Source organism: Pituophis catenifer, unplaced genomic scaffold, assembly GCF_029215685.1.
Source record: "Pituophis catenifer annectens isolate HBS135680 unplaced genomic scaffold, rPitCat1.0.hap2 SCAF_2, whole genome shotgun sequence".
NCBI classification, from domain to species: domain Eukaryota; kingdom Metazoa; phylum Chordata; class Lepidosauria; order Squamata; family Colubridae; genus Pituophis; species Pituophis catenifer.
In genome coordinates this window covers 260,940,460-260,957,227 of record NW_027256882.1, presented here as the reverse complement: position 1 = coordinate 260,957,227, position 16,768 = coordinate 260,940,460, and the positions used below count along the sequence as shown (strand labels likewise).

General features: G+C 37.5%; 1 protein-coding gene across 1 annotated transcript; it reads right to left on the bottom strand.

Annotated features, from left to right (window-relative positions):
- Positions 1–3,395: 3,395 nt before the first annotated feature.
- On the bottom strand, positions 3,396–5,489 carry TMEM174 (transmembrane protein 174). Its single transcript, XM_070934550.1, has 2 exons — positions 4,876–5,489; positions 3,396–3,498 (listed from the first exon to the last, which is right to left on the bottom strand). The coding sequence occupies exons 1-2, from the start codon at positions 5,487–5,489 to the stop codon at positions 3,396–3,398; spliced, it is 717 nt and encodes a 238-aa protein (XP_070790651.1).
- Positions 5,490–16,768: the final 11,279 nt, after the last annotated feature.

Sequence of the window (16,768 nt, the reverse complement as noted above, 5' to 3'; positions counted from 1 at the left end):
GTAAAATCTGTAGAAGATTAAGATGATGTTTTCAATTTACTACATATTCTGGCAAATGGTTGCTAAATAAAATATAAAACCAGTTGGTTCCTTTCTGCCTAGGCTGCAAGCCATTTCCTCCCCCCAATCTGGTGCCCTCCAATCATAATGGGATTGCAAAATTCTGAAATTCTAAGATTCTCAGCCAGTAGGGTCTTCAGTGTTCTCCATATGAAGAACACTAAATTGATGAAAGTTGCTCTAAGTTCTCTGGCTTTACATGATGGGATCCTTTTAGAAATGCTGGATTCACATGTTTATTACAACTTTTGTCATCCTCTTGGGGGGGGGGAGGAAGAGCCCATGAAAGTACTTTGTGGATGTGAAGTATGTGTGTTTGGGGAGCAGTTTCCTTCTGTGGGACCAGTATGACTAAATACAGCAAAAGATTTTGAACTGTAATAACAAGAAGATTTTGTGGTAATCTCCTGACTATACAGAAAGTTAAAATCAGAGCCATATGCAACCAATCACACCAATGATGTATTACTTGTCTAATCATTAACTTAAAGTGCCATATAAGAATTTGTAATCCATAATAAATCATTTTGCAAGAATGATTCAATGTATTACTGACTAATGCAAAACAGGCTTCTTTTCACAGGCAGGGGTCTGCCAAATATTAAGGGGGTGCTGGGCAAAACAGAAGAGGAAAAAGAGGATTTGGGATCTTTAATGACATAAATTATAGCAATTGTAGAGCAACAATACATCAGTTGTGGTTTGAAGATTATTGGGTTTTAAATTTAGGAAGATGAAATAAACTAACTAGAGCTGTGCCAGGATTGCGGTGTCATTATGATTTGCAAATATGGATTCAGCTGTTTTTTAAATGCCTACAAATGGAAACTTTTGGTGACAGAATTTTGAATATTGGAATATTCCAGAATGCCAATGAAAAGAGAAAGAAAGCACAGGAAGAAGAGTTTCCAATCAGTTTGCTGAGTGTTTTCCTGCACAAAGTTTCATAGACTACTGTTAAAAAGAAAAACTGAGCAAACTGGTTTTATTTTAAAATTTAACTACATGCCAGTTGGCTTGTGATAATCTCTGTTCCACTTCACTATAAAGATAACAAGAGGCAGGAGATCAAGAAACCAAGGTGACATCTGGGTGCTGACAATGGCCTTAAAGATTAAATAAGTAAATAATAGGGAGCAATGAAAGAGACTGGACTCCATTGGTTCCTAATGTATGGTTCCCAGATGTTGGTGAATGGCAACTACTGGTAGCAGAAACATGGGCAATAGTTAAGAAAGATGGAAGATATAATGTAGTAACATCTGGAATGCTACAGACTATGGTGAACTATTCCTCAAGTATCTCTGTAAATACCACCTTCTGATCTGAGGTGAACTCCAACGATGAGAAGGTGAAATGCTCATACTTCTTAGGTGTTGGTACTTTTTTCTTTTACTGATCTCTGAATGCTTTTCATATTTGTTTGTTTCAACTCAGATTCTCTTTTTTTTACCCCCACACACTTGGCATACTTTGGTTTCTTTCACATTGAAATCTAAACTACACCCTGCCCCCACCTGCCCAACAGTGAAGTAACAAGAATGGGAGAAAACAGCCTCAACCCAAAATTAAACCCCAATGCCAATCCATCCCTAGGCACTCTGATCTAACCTTCAGCAACTTCACAAGACTTAAAACTTGGGGAAGAACCAGTATGGGATAGTGGTTAAGACACCAGGCTACAAACTGGAAGACTGTGAGTTCTTGTCCCTGTCTTAAGCACAAAGTCAACTTGGAAGGAGGCAATGGCAAACCAATTGTGAATAAGCTTGCTAAGAAAACTTCAGGGTCTTTTCCAGGCAGTCTCCAAGAATCAAACACAATTGAATAGAAGGGGGAGGGAACTGGATTCAGGATATAGAAGATGTTCAGCCTCTGTACCATCACCCATCTCTAGATAAGCCAGATATATAGCTCACGAATGAAGGAGAAAATACGTGTCCCAAGATAATTTTGCAGGATCCAATCTGGATCAGTCACTGGGACCGGAGATTTTTTCTTCCAAGCTTTTGGACTCGTGTGGAGCCCATCTTCAGATATATACAGCTTTTTCTTGCTATTTAAAATGTTATTTTAAAAATGAATGTTTCATCACCATCTTCCTAAATATTTCAGGTCTGGCTGAATCCTACAATAACACTGTTAGACTAATAAAGTGGCAAAGTAAAATGTATTTTTAAAAGTTTTATAAATATAAATTAGTGATATTTTGCCAGCAGCCCACATCCTTACATACACACACACACCCCTTTACACCCTTATGGGTGGTCTGGGTCTTCCTCAATCTGAGTCCTCTTATATTTAAATGGGGCTAAAACCTAGCATGCCTATATCCCTTAGAAGAATTCCCATCAAACTATAAGGCAAAATGCCAAACTTGCAAGAGAAATTTATCTGGAGCCCCACTTTGCAGTGCCTGGGCCTGACAATAATCCTTGACCACCCTGAACAATTCAGGTCTCATGTCCAAGGCTTGTGAAGCCAGGAAGTGAAGGAATTGTTACTTGGGAATAATAACCCTTCAACCCCATTTCTAAATAGCCCCTCTAATTAGCCAGTCCTTGAGATCCAGCAGCAGTGGCTAAGGTAAGTTTTGAAGACAGAAGCATGAAAATGTAGTCTTTGTTGAGCAGCTGCGGGGACAAATTTTCATTAGTCATCCTGATCTGCTTACTCAGCTCTTAATCTTCAACTTCTTTCTGCCTGCCTGATGTTCTGGACCTCTAGACAGAGCTTTTCTAATATCAGTCTGGCATTGATTGATGTACATTTTAAGTACAATTTTTAAAAGAATGCCTTTAACTTATGGGTTGTCTCTTGTTCTATCCTTCCATTTGGCTCAAGAATTGCTACAATAGTAATTGAACTTGTGAGTACTATCTTGTTTTTGATTCTCCATTTGCTGACTTGGTAACACCTAAAATAGAAAACAGTATCCCCACGTGCTCATTCCTGCTTCTTTATATCTTCTTGGGGTGAAAAGCACTGGTCATTCCTCAGACTATTGTTTTGTTTTTTAAAAAATCTGAATATCTTCAATAAAAACTGAATATCCATTTGCATATTATTCAAGAACCCAGGGGGTAGAGGGAGTAGGTGAACTGGAAAGGCTGGGTGATTTTAGAGATGGAATCAAATGCAAAATGTTACACACTTAGAAGGATTATGTCCACTTGCATTTAGTTCAGCTGCCTGATGAATGAACAACTGTTTTCAGCCAAAATAATTGTCAGTAAAATTCATGTATCTGGTTTATACTTATTAAAGTTAGGTAAGTATGTTGGTGGTCTTATCAAAGTAGACGCAGTCCTTATGGAGATATTAAGCAGGTCTGATTATGGCAAAGGTGGGAATAGCTTCTCATAAGGAGGAGGTAAGGAATCATTGCAAAGATCTTCATCCAATATCTCTTCAGGTTCCGCAAGACTGTTAATTGACCTAGAAATGTGATGGATGGATGAATGGGGAAAGAAGCATTTTATAAGATGCAACAACCAGCAAAAGAAACAAAGGAGATATGAATAAAAAGAGGTATTTTGAAACATAACACAAATGTATTTTGCCATCTAGAATGATGGGAACAGGCAGGGGGTCTTGGACATTTGTACTTAGGGCAGGTTTTATATGCATGTCCAAAATGTGCTTGCATTTCTCCCTGCAAAAGGCAAGGGAGAGACAAATGTGCACTTACTGTACAAAAGCTTGATGATGCAGAAAGGTCAATAGAGATTAGTGTGTCTCAGTATTGTTAACCTTATGCTTTTGTTTGAAAATGTGTTATTTAACAGCTGGTACCTTAGTTATTGCAGCAAATTCAATATATGACCAAACGTCAATTAAGTAGGATTCAGATCATATTGAAATACATTGTTGCACCATAAAATGAAAAGGTCCAACATATTATTATAAGAAAATTGGAGGATATAATTGTTTCGTGCGTAGAACGCAACCTTCTCTTTACTTTATATATTCCAAAGCTCCAAAAAATAAACTCTGGGTCCGAAACCCATGAAGATCAGGTTGTGATAATATATATCCAGTAATCCACTCCCTTTATTCTGATAAAATTATTATGCACATTAGCTGAAAAGAAAGTTCTTTCAAAGATACCCCAACTGAAGAGGAAATACTACTAAAAATTTTCAACTGCGCAAAAATGGATAGACTCACCTTGGAACTCAAGGATAAAAGCGAAACATTGTACTATAAAATCTGGGCAAAATTCTACGAATGGTTAGGTAAAAGGAGGATAGGCGAGACAAATGTGTAGTGTTAGATTAGAATTATATACGTTATTATAGAGAAATATATATGTGAATTGTATAGATAGGTATATGTAAGTATAGATACTGTATGTATAATTGTATAGGAATAAGGTATAAATGATTAATATTATACTATGTTTAAATAACATATAAGGTGTAAGGAATATATTATTATATCATCATTAGTATATTATATATTAACTTAAAGTGTTGGAAGATGCTTGGGACCAGTGATGTTATATCTATGTCCAATGTTTTTAATTTTGAATTACTAATAAAAAACTTTTTTTTAAAAAAAGAAAGTTCTTTCAAGATAAGAGAGAAATGTACTTGAGAAAAACACCAACACTTGGAAAATTAAAGCTGCATGTCAGTGAATTACTTAAGTGGAATAGCAATAAGCTGTGAAACTGAAGAGCTTCAGGCAATACTTTCACTTAAAGCAGTAACTGGAATTTTACCCAAGGAATGATACCAACTCTACTTCCTTAATACCTTTATCTGGGTCTTGTAGTTTTGCCCTAAAGTGTAATAATTCCAAATAACTTACCTTTCACTTATGGTGTCCACTGTAAGATAAGCAGAATAATTCTCTTCTAAAAAAGCTGAGCTGCCCATGGGAGTGACATTATCAGAATGAGGATGATTAAGAATAGGAATTATTGATGAGGAGCCAGGGAGAAATTCAGAATGGCTCAATACTTGCTGCCAATTGGCCAAATTGGTAGCAACCCTTTCCTGGGTTGGAGAAGGCAGGTAAGGAACCATTGCAGCTCCATGAAGAGTGATGGGCTGCCTAATTCCAGCATAAAGCCCATTATATGCTCTTTCAGTGCCAAGTGAGCTCTCTTCATTCTGGTTGCAAGCGTTGCAGGAGAATATTTTAAATTTGAACCCAGCAATCAGCAGAAATGTCACACCCATTAAAAACACAGTGGGCCCAAGCAATCGAGTCCATTCAAAGTGAATGACTCCTTCATATTTCACCCATCCAATCACAGTAAAGGTGATTCCTATAACCCCCAAAAAGATTCCAGAGAAAAGTAATGCTGCACCAGCTTTGTCATCCTCAGATGCAGGAATTTCAGAGTGATTTTGCTGGCAAGGAGAGATAGAAAACCCATTGGTAGAGATAGCTTCTGCAGTGTTGTGGTTTTGTTCCATTACACAGGAGACCAGTTCTGAAATAGTCTGGAAAAGGAGATGTTTATAAAAGTATTCCAGGCTGAATGTTCCTATTTGTTACACAAGAACTTTGTTTACATTAACATAGTTAAACTACTGCAGACTCTGGACTTTCTGGTCCTAAAGGGGCCCTTCACTTTATACTGTGTGTTATTCCAAGTTTGTCTTATCCTACCTGCCCTGTCTCCAGAGATAAATACTGACACATAACCTCAAGGTTACATCTAACCCAGGGTTGTCAAACTCGCGGCATCACATTGTCGACACATAACATATTGTGACATTTTCCCCCTTCGCTAAATTGGGGGTGGGCGTGGCCAGCACATGATACATCTGGCCCACAGGCCACGAGCTTGACACCCCTGATCTAACCTGTGCATCTAACCTACATCTAACCTAAAGGAAGTTCATACACAAATTACAACTACCCCCGCATCTTCAAAAGTAGAAAAGATACAACTGATAGTAGACCAGACGGGGTGAGGTAGGTAATAAATACCCTTCATACTTCGTTGTTATTACATTCTCACTTAGAGCAAAAATTCAAAACTAAATGGGAAGTTGCCTTGTCTTACCACTCTTCTCTTTGGCAATTTGTGTTATTAAATTTTGGATATCTTCTGTAGGGATTCTGGATTATTAGAAGTGGGAATAAGAATGTGATCACACCTCTACATTTTACAATGTTATCCACCTATCCTTGAGTCAACAGAAAACTATGCTGGTTTGGATTTTGCTATCTTATCCCAATCCTGACCCTATGACTTCTCTTCCCAGTTACTTCAGTCACCTGACTTCTTTTCAAAGTAGAGTGAGGAACTGTGTAATGAGTGAGGAACTGTTATCCACCTTAAGGCTGATCTTGGATGAAGTCAGAAGAGGAAAATATTACTTTAACAGAGGTACAGCTGAGAATGACTTAAGGCTATCATTCAGGGGTTGAGAATGAGATGAAGGCAACATCATAAAGACACAGTAAAAAAAAAAAAAAAGAGCATCTGTAGCAGGGAATATGACCTGGTCCTGCATTTTGGAATCATTTTAGGCAAGTCACATTTCTCCCTAGAATATAGTTATGATTAACAAAGAAATCCTATAAAGGATCTTGCCTAAAGGATTCTTTTCTTTAAAGAGTAGAGATCTGAGAAGTGATTTTTGATTTCTCCCAATTGGTAAGTCAGGTTTAAATAGGTAAATCAGGTTTACAGATGGGACGCTGTTTACAATCTAATTGAATATGCTTCCTATCAGATATGTAGGTCTTTTGAACTATTTTTCTTCCTTTGTGCTTCTTCCAAGTAATGTTCCCAGAGTCTTTGATTTGGTTTTTTATAAAATATGTGCCAAACAACATTGTCACAACTAAAATAAGCTGTTTATCTGGATATACTTTTATTTTTAAATCTCATACTACTTGCTTTAATAATTATAATACAGCCACCAGGATCTGTTTATGCTTACACCTCTTATTTCTTCTCTGTGCCTGAATCATAATTCTACTTAAAGTTTTAAGCTTATGATAGAAATTCAGGGATTAGCTTTTGGATCAAATAATATACCATTTCACAAACAAAAATAAGTCCTAACTGAAATAGATCTAATTTAGGCTTCTTCCTGAGCCAGCTTGTTTTGCATTAATGCCTTGCAGAAATCTAATTTGTAGCAGCAGATGAAGAAGACAGAATCATGGACATGGATATGGCTGTGTTACCAATATTCTGTCTCTAAAGTCCTGGATGAGCATAAATGAGTGACATAAATGAGCTGGAAACTGTTTCATAATCTGGCGAATGCATTTTTACATAGTAGCCTGAAAACTTGCTTCCAATTTGTCATATAACTTTTTAAAGAATTATTATGGGCTCCCAAAATATTAAATGATTTCTAACTGTTTCTTACAACAGCCTCTTTCAAAGGAGCTTGTAAAGGTAAACTCAAAATAAAGAAACTGGCTAAGCAAAATCAGATGATGTTCACAAAAACATCATCCTGGTGGTGCATAAACTGTGAATGCTTTGTGAGGACACTTGTAGATTGCTCCTGTGGCAGGCATCAAAGCAGAAATAACATTAAAAATAGTGTAAAAATCTTGTGTGTTCGGAAGTTATCACTCAACATTTTGCAAATTTTCAGGTAAGGGATTTTGGTGATTCCACAAGGTCTTAGCCACTGCACTTTTAAAAATGATTTTAATTTGAGAGAATCCAGAAATATCCTTGGGTGTATGGTGAGTTAACACGTGTGCCTGCCGATTCAATGTTATAAATCCTTGACTTAAATGGTAGTTCTCAAAAAGCTTTCAAAGACATTTGAGTAGTCACACTGAGGAAAAAGAGTAGAAATTGCAATTGCAGAATGTAAGTATCAGTCTGGGGCTAAATGAATAATGAGGGAAATGAGGGGGGGGAATCAAAATTCTTTATTGCCATCTAGAGGTTGCTTTTATTTTTTGTTTGGTCAAATTTGATTTGGTTACAAAGATCTGGACTCTTCTGCTGCCCAAAGCAGAATATCCTTGGATGCTAAGGGGTTGGAAGAGCTGGTGGTATGTTGGCACCAGACAACATGGCCAATAGGTGTGTATTGATCCCACCCTCTATGAGTCATTTGACCATGGCACCAACTGAATGGTCAGTAAAATATGTCAGGCTGTATCCACAGGTAAACAATTGTGACTTGTTAATTGCTTAATAGGGAAAGCCCTAATTTCAATTTGAAACAGTTTGGGATGACTTTAATCTGACTCAAATATAACCTGGAGTGAGAAGAAAACATTGTCATGAGGATACTGTAGGAAAAAAAGAGGTGATCAGATATACAGGTAGTCCTCGACTTATGACCACAATTGAGCCCAAACTTTATGTTGCCTTTCTTGTCACACTTCAGCTGTTAAGTTGCTAATATGATTGTTAAGTGAATCTTGCTTCCCCAATGACTTTGCTTGTCAGGTCACAAAAGGGGATCACATGATCCCAGGACACTGAAACTGTCATAAATATGAGTCAGTTGACAAGCATCTGAATTTTGATTGTTGTAATTCAAGGACTACCTGTATTCATGCTGTTGTTAATCAAAAGTGGGGAAAGATTCTTAGAATATAATGAGCCAAAGGAGGTGTTGAGTTGTTCTGCTTGTTCATCTTCACAGAGCATTTGGTATGATGATTCCTTTTTCTTTATTTTGAATACATTCATAAAAGTCATCTTCGTTGTTTATCATACTTTGCCAGCTTTTGCTCTTTCAGAGCCTTAATTTTTCTGACACAATTTCTAAAAATATAACTCTTCGAGGTAACCTATCCCTCTTTTCACTTCTGATGTCTTTTTGTTTTCAGATTTTCCCTAGACATTTTGTATAGCCAGTTGAGTGACTTTCTATGAACTTCCTCCCCACTTTCTTGTTAGAATGTGCAGTTGTGCCTTTTTAGGAACTCCCACTATTCTTTTCCTATTAACTTTTGCTACCATGGAGTGCTACTTTCTAGTATTGCTTAGATTGTCATTAACTTTTCTTTCAGTAAACTAACTCAGCTTTAAATTCCTTTCACATCAGGAATTTCAGTCGTGCTCCACTGTGTCCTGTTTAATGACTTTCTAATGGACATGTCTAGGCCTGCGGTTTTAATTCTTTATTAGAACTCAACTTCATATTGTCACGATTATGAAGGTAACAGATATTTCTTAACCCCAAATCTTTTCTGGTAATTTCTGATAAGAATATGAGTAAATAAAAAGTTTAGCAAAAGAAGTCAAGCTCATACAAGAGGCCAGGTGAAAAATAAACAACTGGTTGTACAATAATCACAATTCCTGTAAAATTAGTCATTACACAGTTGCAGGGCTGAAGCATTAACTCAATTTAGTTTTAACTTAGTATTTTTAGCCATTGTCTAAGTAGGCTATTTATCTAAGGACTATAAATACTTTGAACAGATACCGTTTATTAGTAAGTGGGCAGTTGTAGAGTCCACCTCAAAGCATTACAAATTATTAAAGCAGTACTTAAACAACTCATAAAGTTGCAATGGTTCAGTGTAACTTAAATTTAGGCTTCTCTGCCTGTCAAAGAATATGTTCCTATGATTGCAGATCTGGATCTGGGAAGCTGCTCTCTGCATCTTTTCACATAAGTAGCTGTATTATTACTCTACTAAAGTTGTTATTAATGCTACTATATGTTGCTATCTTGCAAAGGAGAACTGCCAGCATAGTTCTATACAGTCACATTTGACTACAAAAAGGGAAACTTTACCAAAAAGTGTGGCTTGTAAAAAAAAAAGAGATGGAAAAGAAAAATAAAGAGGGCAGTTATAATGCCTGGAGGTTATTTAAGTAATAATTCAACAATGTAAGAAAAGATGAGTAACAATAATAGAAGAAAGAAAGAACAGAGAAAGAGAAGGAATTAAAAGAGGATGAGGAGGAAAAGCATGGTGAAAAAATTAAAAGGAGAAATAAACAAGTTAGTGGGAGAAATGGTTGGACATTAGACAACAAAGAAATAAAAAGGATGATCATTGAGAAGGCAGAGAAAGCTATCAATTGTTTTAGTAGCTGTCTTTATTACAGAAGACATTATAATATACACAACTAACCCTGTATTGACTTTCTCAATACTAGAAGACACTGAGGAAACAAGAAAACAAATTAGGACCTAAAATAGAAGATCTTGATGGCATTCACCTGAAAGTTATTAAATAAAAGTAAAATTGCTGATTTTCAAGAAAAAATGTGCAGTTTGTCAATTAAATAAAGTTCAGTGCCAGAAAGCTGATAAGTAGTAATTGTTCAAAATGCCCATGTCCAAAGATAGTCCAGCAGATAGTTCAGTGCAATGATGGGTGAAGTGAGAGAACTCACATAGCATATTGAAAAATACCTTCCTGTTTCATTCCTGTCCTCTACCTCACTGACATATTAACCAGGCTCTTTTAAAAAACACACTGGTCACCACTCATCCAGGTCAGTACATCTTGGTTCAAAAATACCCCACCTGACAGATCAATAAATCTGAAGGAGGGTAGGAGGGAGTTCATATGGTTCATTGAGAGGTCTCATCCTGATTCATCGTCTGCCCCAGCACTTTCCAGCTAGTCAGTCAGCTGGACTATTTTGTTGGAACATATATTTATTCAGAAGACAAGTTTTACCAAGCTAATAAAAACAGAAATTGGCTTACTTTCCCTGTTTAAATCAATCTTCTGTGAAAAGACAGCTAATTCTATTTTTGGAGATAGTGGTAACTCTGTTGTTGTTGTTATTTTAAAGAAAAAGTTTACCACTCTTTTGAAAGACCATTAAAACATGTTTAAATCAGGTGTAAATTATCCCTGAAGAATGCTTGATTTGTCTATGTGAGGAGTTCATATAATTTCTTATTGGTGCTCTACCAAGTAATAGTCAGACATTACCTGTGCCTGATCAGACAAAACTAGGTGCTGATCTCTGAAACCAATGCCAAATTGGACTTGGAAGACAATGCCATGCAATCAGAGGGAAGAGGGCATGTCTACAACAGCTCAGGATGAAAAATCAAATCTGAATAGATTCTAGCCCCTGATCATTTCATCACTAACTTGTCTGATAAGATATAGCTGAATGTTTTTATGGCAAGGCTTGCATTAGCAGAAGAGGAAAAACACAGCTTTAAAGCCAACAGCTATTGGTTGAAAGCTGCCTCTGTTGTGGGCTAAAGATGAAAGACCTGCATAAGGAGACGTATCATCTAAAGACATTGGTGGAATGTAAAAACAACCCCCCCCCAAGATTCATTTCTTCGCATAGTGCATAATTATCTTGTGAAATTCTTCACCATGAGACATAGTGATAGACATTAACCTAAATGGCTCTAAAAGGCGACTGGCTACATTTGTGGAGGACAATGATTATGGTCTTGAAGATGTGTGCCATTTATTGGCTGATTTCAAGTGCTTGAGCAAGAAAATGGTGGGATAAGTGCCTATACTTCCATCCTTCAAAGTACAAGCTGTGCTGTATATTCAATACAGTATTACCAGCACCAATATTTTCGTAGCTTAGCCCGAACACAAGTCAATTCGAATTTACAATGTGCATTTATAGTGAATGCCAGACCTTTTCTAACATTTTAATATTACTTAAAACCTTTTAGAGGGGCAAAGTAGCACGAGTAAAACTAGATCCAATGATTATGCAAAACAAAAAATCAATTTCAAACCTTATGTTAAAAGAACAGCTTTACTTAATGTAGAATGAAAAAAATAATTGTCTTAAGAATCATTGGCCCCCACGGAGAGGGCTCGCAACTTGGGCGTCCTCCTGGATTCACGGCTGTCTTTAGAAGAGCACCTGACGGCCGTGACCGGGAGGATTTTTCATCAGGTTCGCCTGATTCGCCAGTTGCGTCCCTTTCTGGATCGGGACTCGTTACGCATGGTCACTCATGCCCTCGTCACCTCCCGCCTGGACTATTGCAATGCTCTCTACATGGGGCTCCCCTTGAGGAGCACCCGGAGGCTCCAACTGGCGCAGAGTGCGGCCGCGCGGGTGGTAATGGGAGCGACATGGCGCTCCCATGTAACACCTCTCCTGCGCGAGCTGCACTGGCTCCCGGTGGTCTTCCGGGTGCGCTTCAACGTTTTGGTTACCACCTTTAAAGCGCTCCATGGCTTAGGACCTGGTTATCTACGGGACCGCCTACTACCACCAATAGCCTCCCACCGGCCAGTACGCTCTCATAGAGAGGGACTCCTCCAGGTGCCGTCAGCCAAACAGTGTCGGCTGGCGACCCCTAGGGGGAGAGCCTTCTCTGTGGGGGCACCTACCGTCTGGAATGAGCTCCCCCCAGAGATATGGAGGATCCCGGATCTGCGCACCTTCCGCCGCGCTGTGAAGACCTTTTTATTCCATCAGGCGGGCTTGGCCTAATCTCTTCCCTTTTTTAAATATGTAAATTTTAATCTGTTTTTAAATTATTGGGGTGTTTTAATCTGTCTGGGCCAAAATGATTTAATTTGATTTTATCTGGTTTTTAAATTTTTTGTATCTATGTATTTTATTTTTTGGCTGTTCACCGCCCCGAGTCCTTCGGGAGTAGGGCGGTATACAAATCAAATAAACTAAAACTAAACTAAACTTAAGAGGGGAAAATAATGTTCTTCTATACCTGCTCTCAAATATAATATTTATGGCAGATTGTAATAAGCATTTTGTTAAAGATTTGTGACTCTGGAGATTCAAGAAGGGGAACAAAGAAAGAGTCAAGTTTTGTTGTTCATATAGTGTATGCACAGAAATTATTCATAAATATTAGATTTGGGACTTTTTCTGTAATGGTGAATAGGAATAATTGTTTTCCAAACAACATTTCAACAACATGAAATGTCCACTCCCCAAACCCTACAAAGCAGTCTGAAATTGGTTTACTGGGATATTTTCAATCTTGGAATATGGAGAACAGTTGAATAACACAAGCATTCAAAAATCAATGTTTTCAAATTCAAAACAATTCAAATTCAAAAATAAAACCAACCACTTCTTGTAAGAACCATTTAATCAGTCCCACCAAGGCCTTTATCTCTGCTCCATGAAGGGAAATGAATTATTTATGCCAATCCATATTTTCACTAAAAGCTGTATTTGCCTGCTTCCAAAGGGAAAACAAGTAAATCTGAGTATATGTAATAGCATAAAGCTGCTTGGCTACTACAGTCAATCATTATCCCTTGTTTAAAAATACCATTTTAAGGATATCATCATACGTTCTAACAATTTTGAAAACAAGTAATGTTCCTAATGCTTAATTCATAATGGTTATAGGTTCTAAAGATGACTGAAGAAGGGAATTGCAAACAAAATGCATAATTTTTAAAGTGCATAGAATTCATTGCAAGGTCAATTTTATTAGGACTAATAGATCTCATCTGCAAAAATCCAGATGATCACTAGACATAGAAAGCTAACTCAAGTGGTTAGTTTATCTATTCTTTGATTAGAGTTTGCAACCAAGACATGTTAGTCCTAAACTTCAAGGAAAATTTGGGAATAGGTTGGAATACACAGGGCACTCACATTATGTCCCAATAGCATATCCTTAAAGATGCTCCTGATATGAGCTCTGAAATATGCTTTTCTTTTCAACTTGAGATCATTGCACAGATCCACTCCTAATGTCATTACTGCTAACCCCAATAGCAAGGCAACCTTGAAGGTCCTGGAGGAGGATTTGAGGCTTAGGAGTCTGGAAGAAGAACAAGGCAAGTTTTTGAAGAACAAGGCAAGTTTTTTTCCAATTAGAAAAGTTTATCTACCAAGTATATATATTCACCTTTCAAAAATAAAGACTGCTTTCAGTCCAGCAGCATCATGCAGAAGAGGTCAAAACAGGCAAGATGGCATTAAATTGCTGCAATTAAAGCCCTATGCTTTCATAATACACACAGTATTGAAACACACGCAAAAGGGACAACTGGCATTTTGTTTGTTTTGACCTCCTCTGAATATGCCACTTTTCTTTCCTTCCCTTCCTTTTTTATAATGCGTTACAAAGCCAGAAATAAACTTGTTCATCAGCTGAACTCAACCAACTCCTTGGGAATATAGACCTGGCAGAGTCTTCTTAGAGAAATGCTTTGGGTTAAGTAGATGAGAAGCATTTTCACTGGAATTATTCTAAACACAATCCATATGCAGGCAGGAAGTTAAAAGAAAAACAGGAGCTTGAACTTCTCAGAAATGACAGTAATTATATAAATGTGTACGTTGTCTAGTATCATTTAATTTCTATTGGAATTTTTGTGAGATTACCTTTAGTCTAACCAGTACAGGATAAATGCTGGGCATCAAATGTACGTTAAGACAAAATACTGAATATAGTACTGTCTTCTTTTTATGCTTGTTTTTCCAAACTTTGTCCAAAAGAAGAGGGGTTTATACACACATATTCAATAATACTGTTTTTATTTGGTATGCACTGATATCTAAGCATAGTACAATACCTATTTTTCTCCATCACAGATACACAGCATTGAGCTTGGAATGAGTAAATGGCCCAAACTGCCCTCTAGATACTTTACTAGTTAGCTTCCACATATAATTCAAGTTGCCACTATATTATAGTTGTCACTATAAAGCCCTTTATACCTTGAGGCCTGGACGATACAATTTTTCCCATTTTTACCTGTCCAATAAGATCTGGCAGGATTGGCATGCTCTAGGTCCCTTTGGCAAAGCAGTATCATCTCATGGCATCCTGGAGTTGTTCTTACCTTTTAGAATAGCTTCTTAAATCAGCATATTGCATTACAGGAAAGCCTTGAGATAGTCCTGGGTCTTTTAGCAGACTCTGAGAGTGCACTTGTGACGTATGTTTGTACATTGTTGGTTTCCTGATGTGATTTATCTTTTTTATTGTTAGATTTCTTTTTAATATATTGGTATCATTGTACACTGCCTAGACTTGGTTTGGTAACCAAGGCAGCCAGTAATTCAATTAAATAAAGAAAAGAACTTTCATGGATGAACAGAATGGACTTGAATTTGACTTGAATCTCCCCACTCCTGGTCCAACTCCTTAATCTCCACATTATGGTTTCTTTCAAAATTATTCCTCATTACTACACTGAGGCCCTTAATTCTGGAAGGTGAAATGTGTCATTTGAGGCATCAAATGTTTAAGACACTATATGCCACTTTGCATCATGATATTTAATAAATTAAAATGTCACACTTATAGATACCTTCAGTATCTCATGTCTTCTGGGCCTTTACAGCAGGGAAAAAAGAGGAAAAAGACATGTAAACTTTTCAGAATTTTTTCTAGTCTAAGTTGAACCTAACAATTGTCAAGATAATAGTTGATTTGTTCTGAGTATTTAAATCTCATGCAGGGGTGTTTATGATGGTTCCTTTCTTGAATAATTCTTTAGAAATTGGGAGTTTACCACTTACAGGCATTCTGCCCTGGCTTTTGCTGCAGTATGGTTGGCCTCTGAAATGAAAGTGTGTGGCCTGTGGCTCATGAAGAGTGGGCCATCTACTACTACTAGTGGCACTAGCATATCCCAGCATTGTCAAGGATTGTCAGAGGTTCATACTTCTTTGCTGTCCTTTTTCTGTGCCCTCTGCTTACCTTTGAAGCATAGCACATTGAACCAAGAAGTCACAATATGTACCTGTTCCCTCACTTATTTCCTAATTCTCTATTGCTGCCAAGCCTATGAAATATCAATCTCTTCAAGAAGCACCACAGTGCACATCTTCCCACCACTGCTATCATCGCACATCTCTTCTTCCTTACCTTCCATAGAGGAATGTCTCTCTCCCTTTACTTGGCTGCTTGGTGAGCAGTCAGGTGACTTTTATGGCAGCAAAGCTTCCAACTCACTTGTTTGTCCCTCAGCAATCCTTTCTTGCTCACTCAGCAAATGAAGTTTCCAAAACGTCTGGAGGCTTCATACTTCCCTGACCTTTCTAACACCCATGAACTGCTGGATTATAACACCAGCAAATAAGCCTGTAAAACTACTGTGTTGTCCATTTTTTTTTCTCATTCTGTCTTCTTACTTCAGCAGGGCATTCAGCCAACTTCCTGGTTCCCCCCTTTTTTCCCTTTTTTACTCAAGATGTCAAAGTATCTTTCAGCATATCCTCTGGATTTCAAGCAGCCTCCATGAAATTGAGCTGCTGCTACTGCTACTATCCCTGCCGTAGGAACAATAAGAAAAATGGATGTGCAAGTTAACAGATATACATTTGTTGTAGAAGTGGCCTGGATGGCAAAGTATCTTACAGGTAAGGGTACAATTTATTTTACACTAACAATCACTAACGTTTCCTTTGTCTTGTAGGAAATAAATGTAGCCACTTGTTTCTGGGCAAACCCATTTCCCCCCATTCATGTTCCAGCCACTTTCTTTGTAAAACCCCCAAAATATTCTATATGTCTGGAGGAAGCCTTTGACTTGAAAAAGGTTGCACATTCCTAATGTACAACCTACTGTTCTCTTTAATGGGTTGAGGAAATGCAGGTGTAGCTTTTTTCATTCTTCTTTCATCTTATTTTTATCTGGAATTCCTGTAGTTTTTTCTTTTCTTGTCTTTGTTTATACCTGTTCCTTCCCCTGTCTTTCTGCTTCAGCTCTGAATATTTCTTATAGTTGGTGATAAGCAGATGGTAATGGATTAGCTGAGTATGGAAGGGAGAGGAAGACAAGACACATTCATTATTTACAGCTGCTTCTTTTGCCTTGTAATTCTGAGATGACTCAGAGGAATGACAAT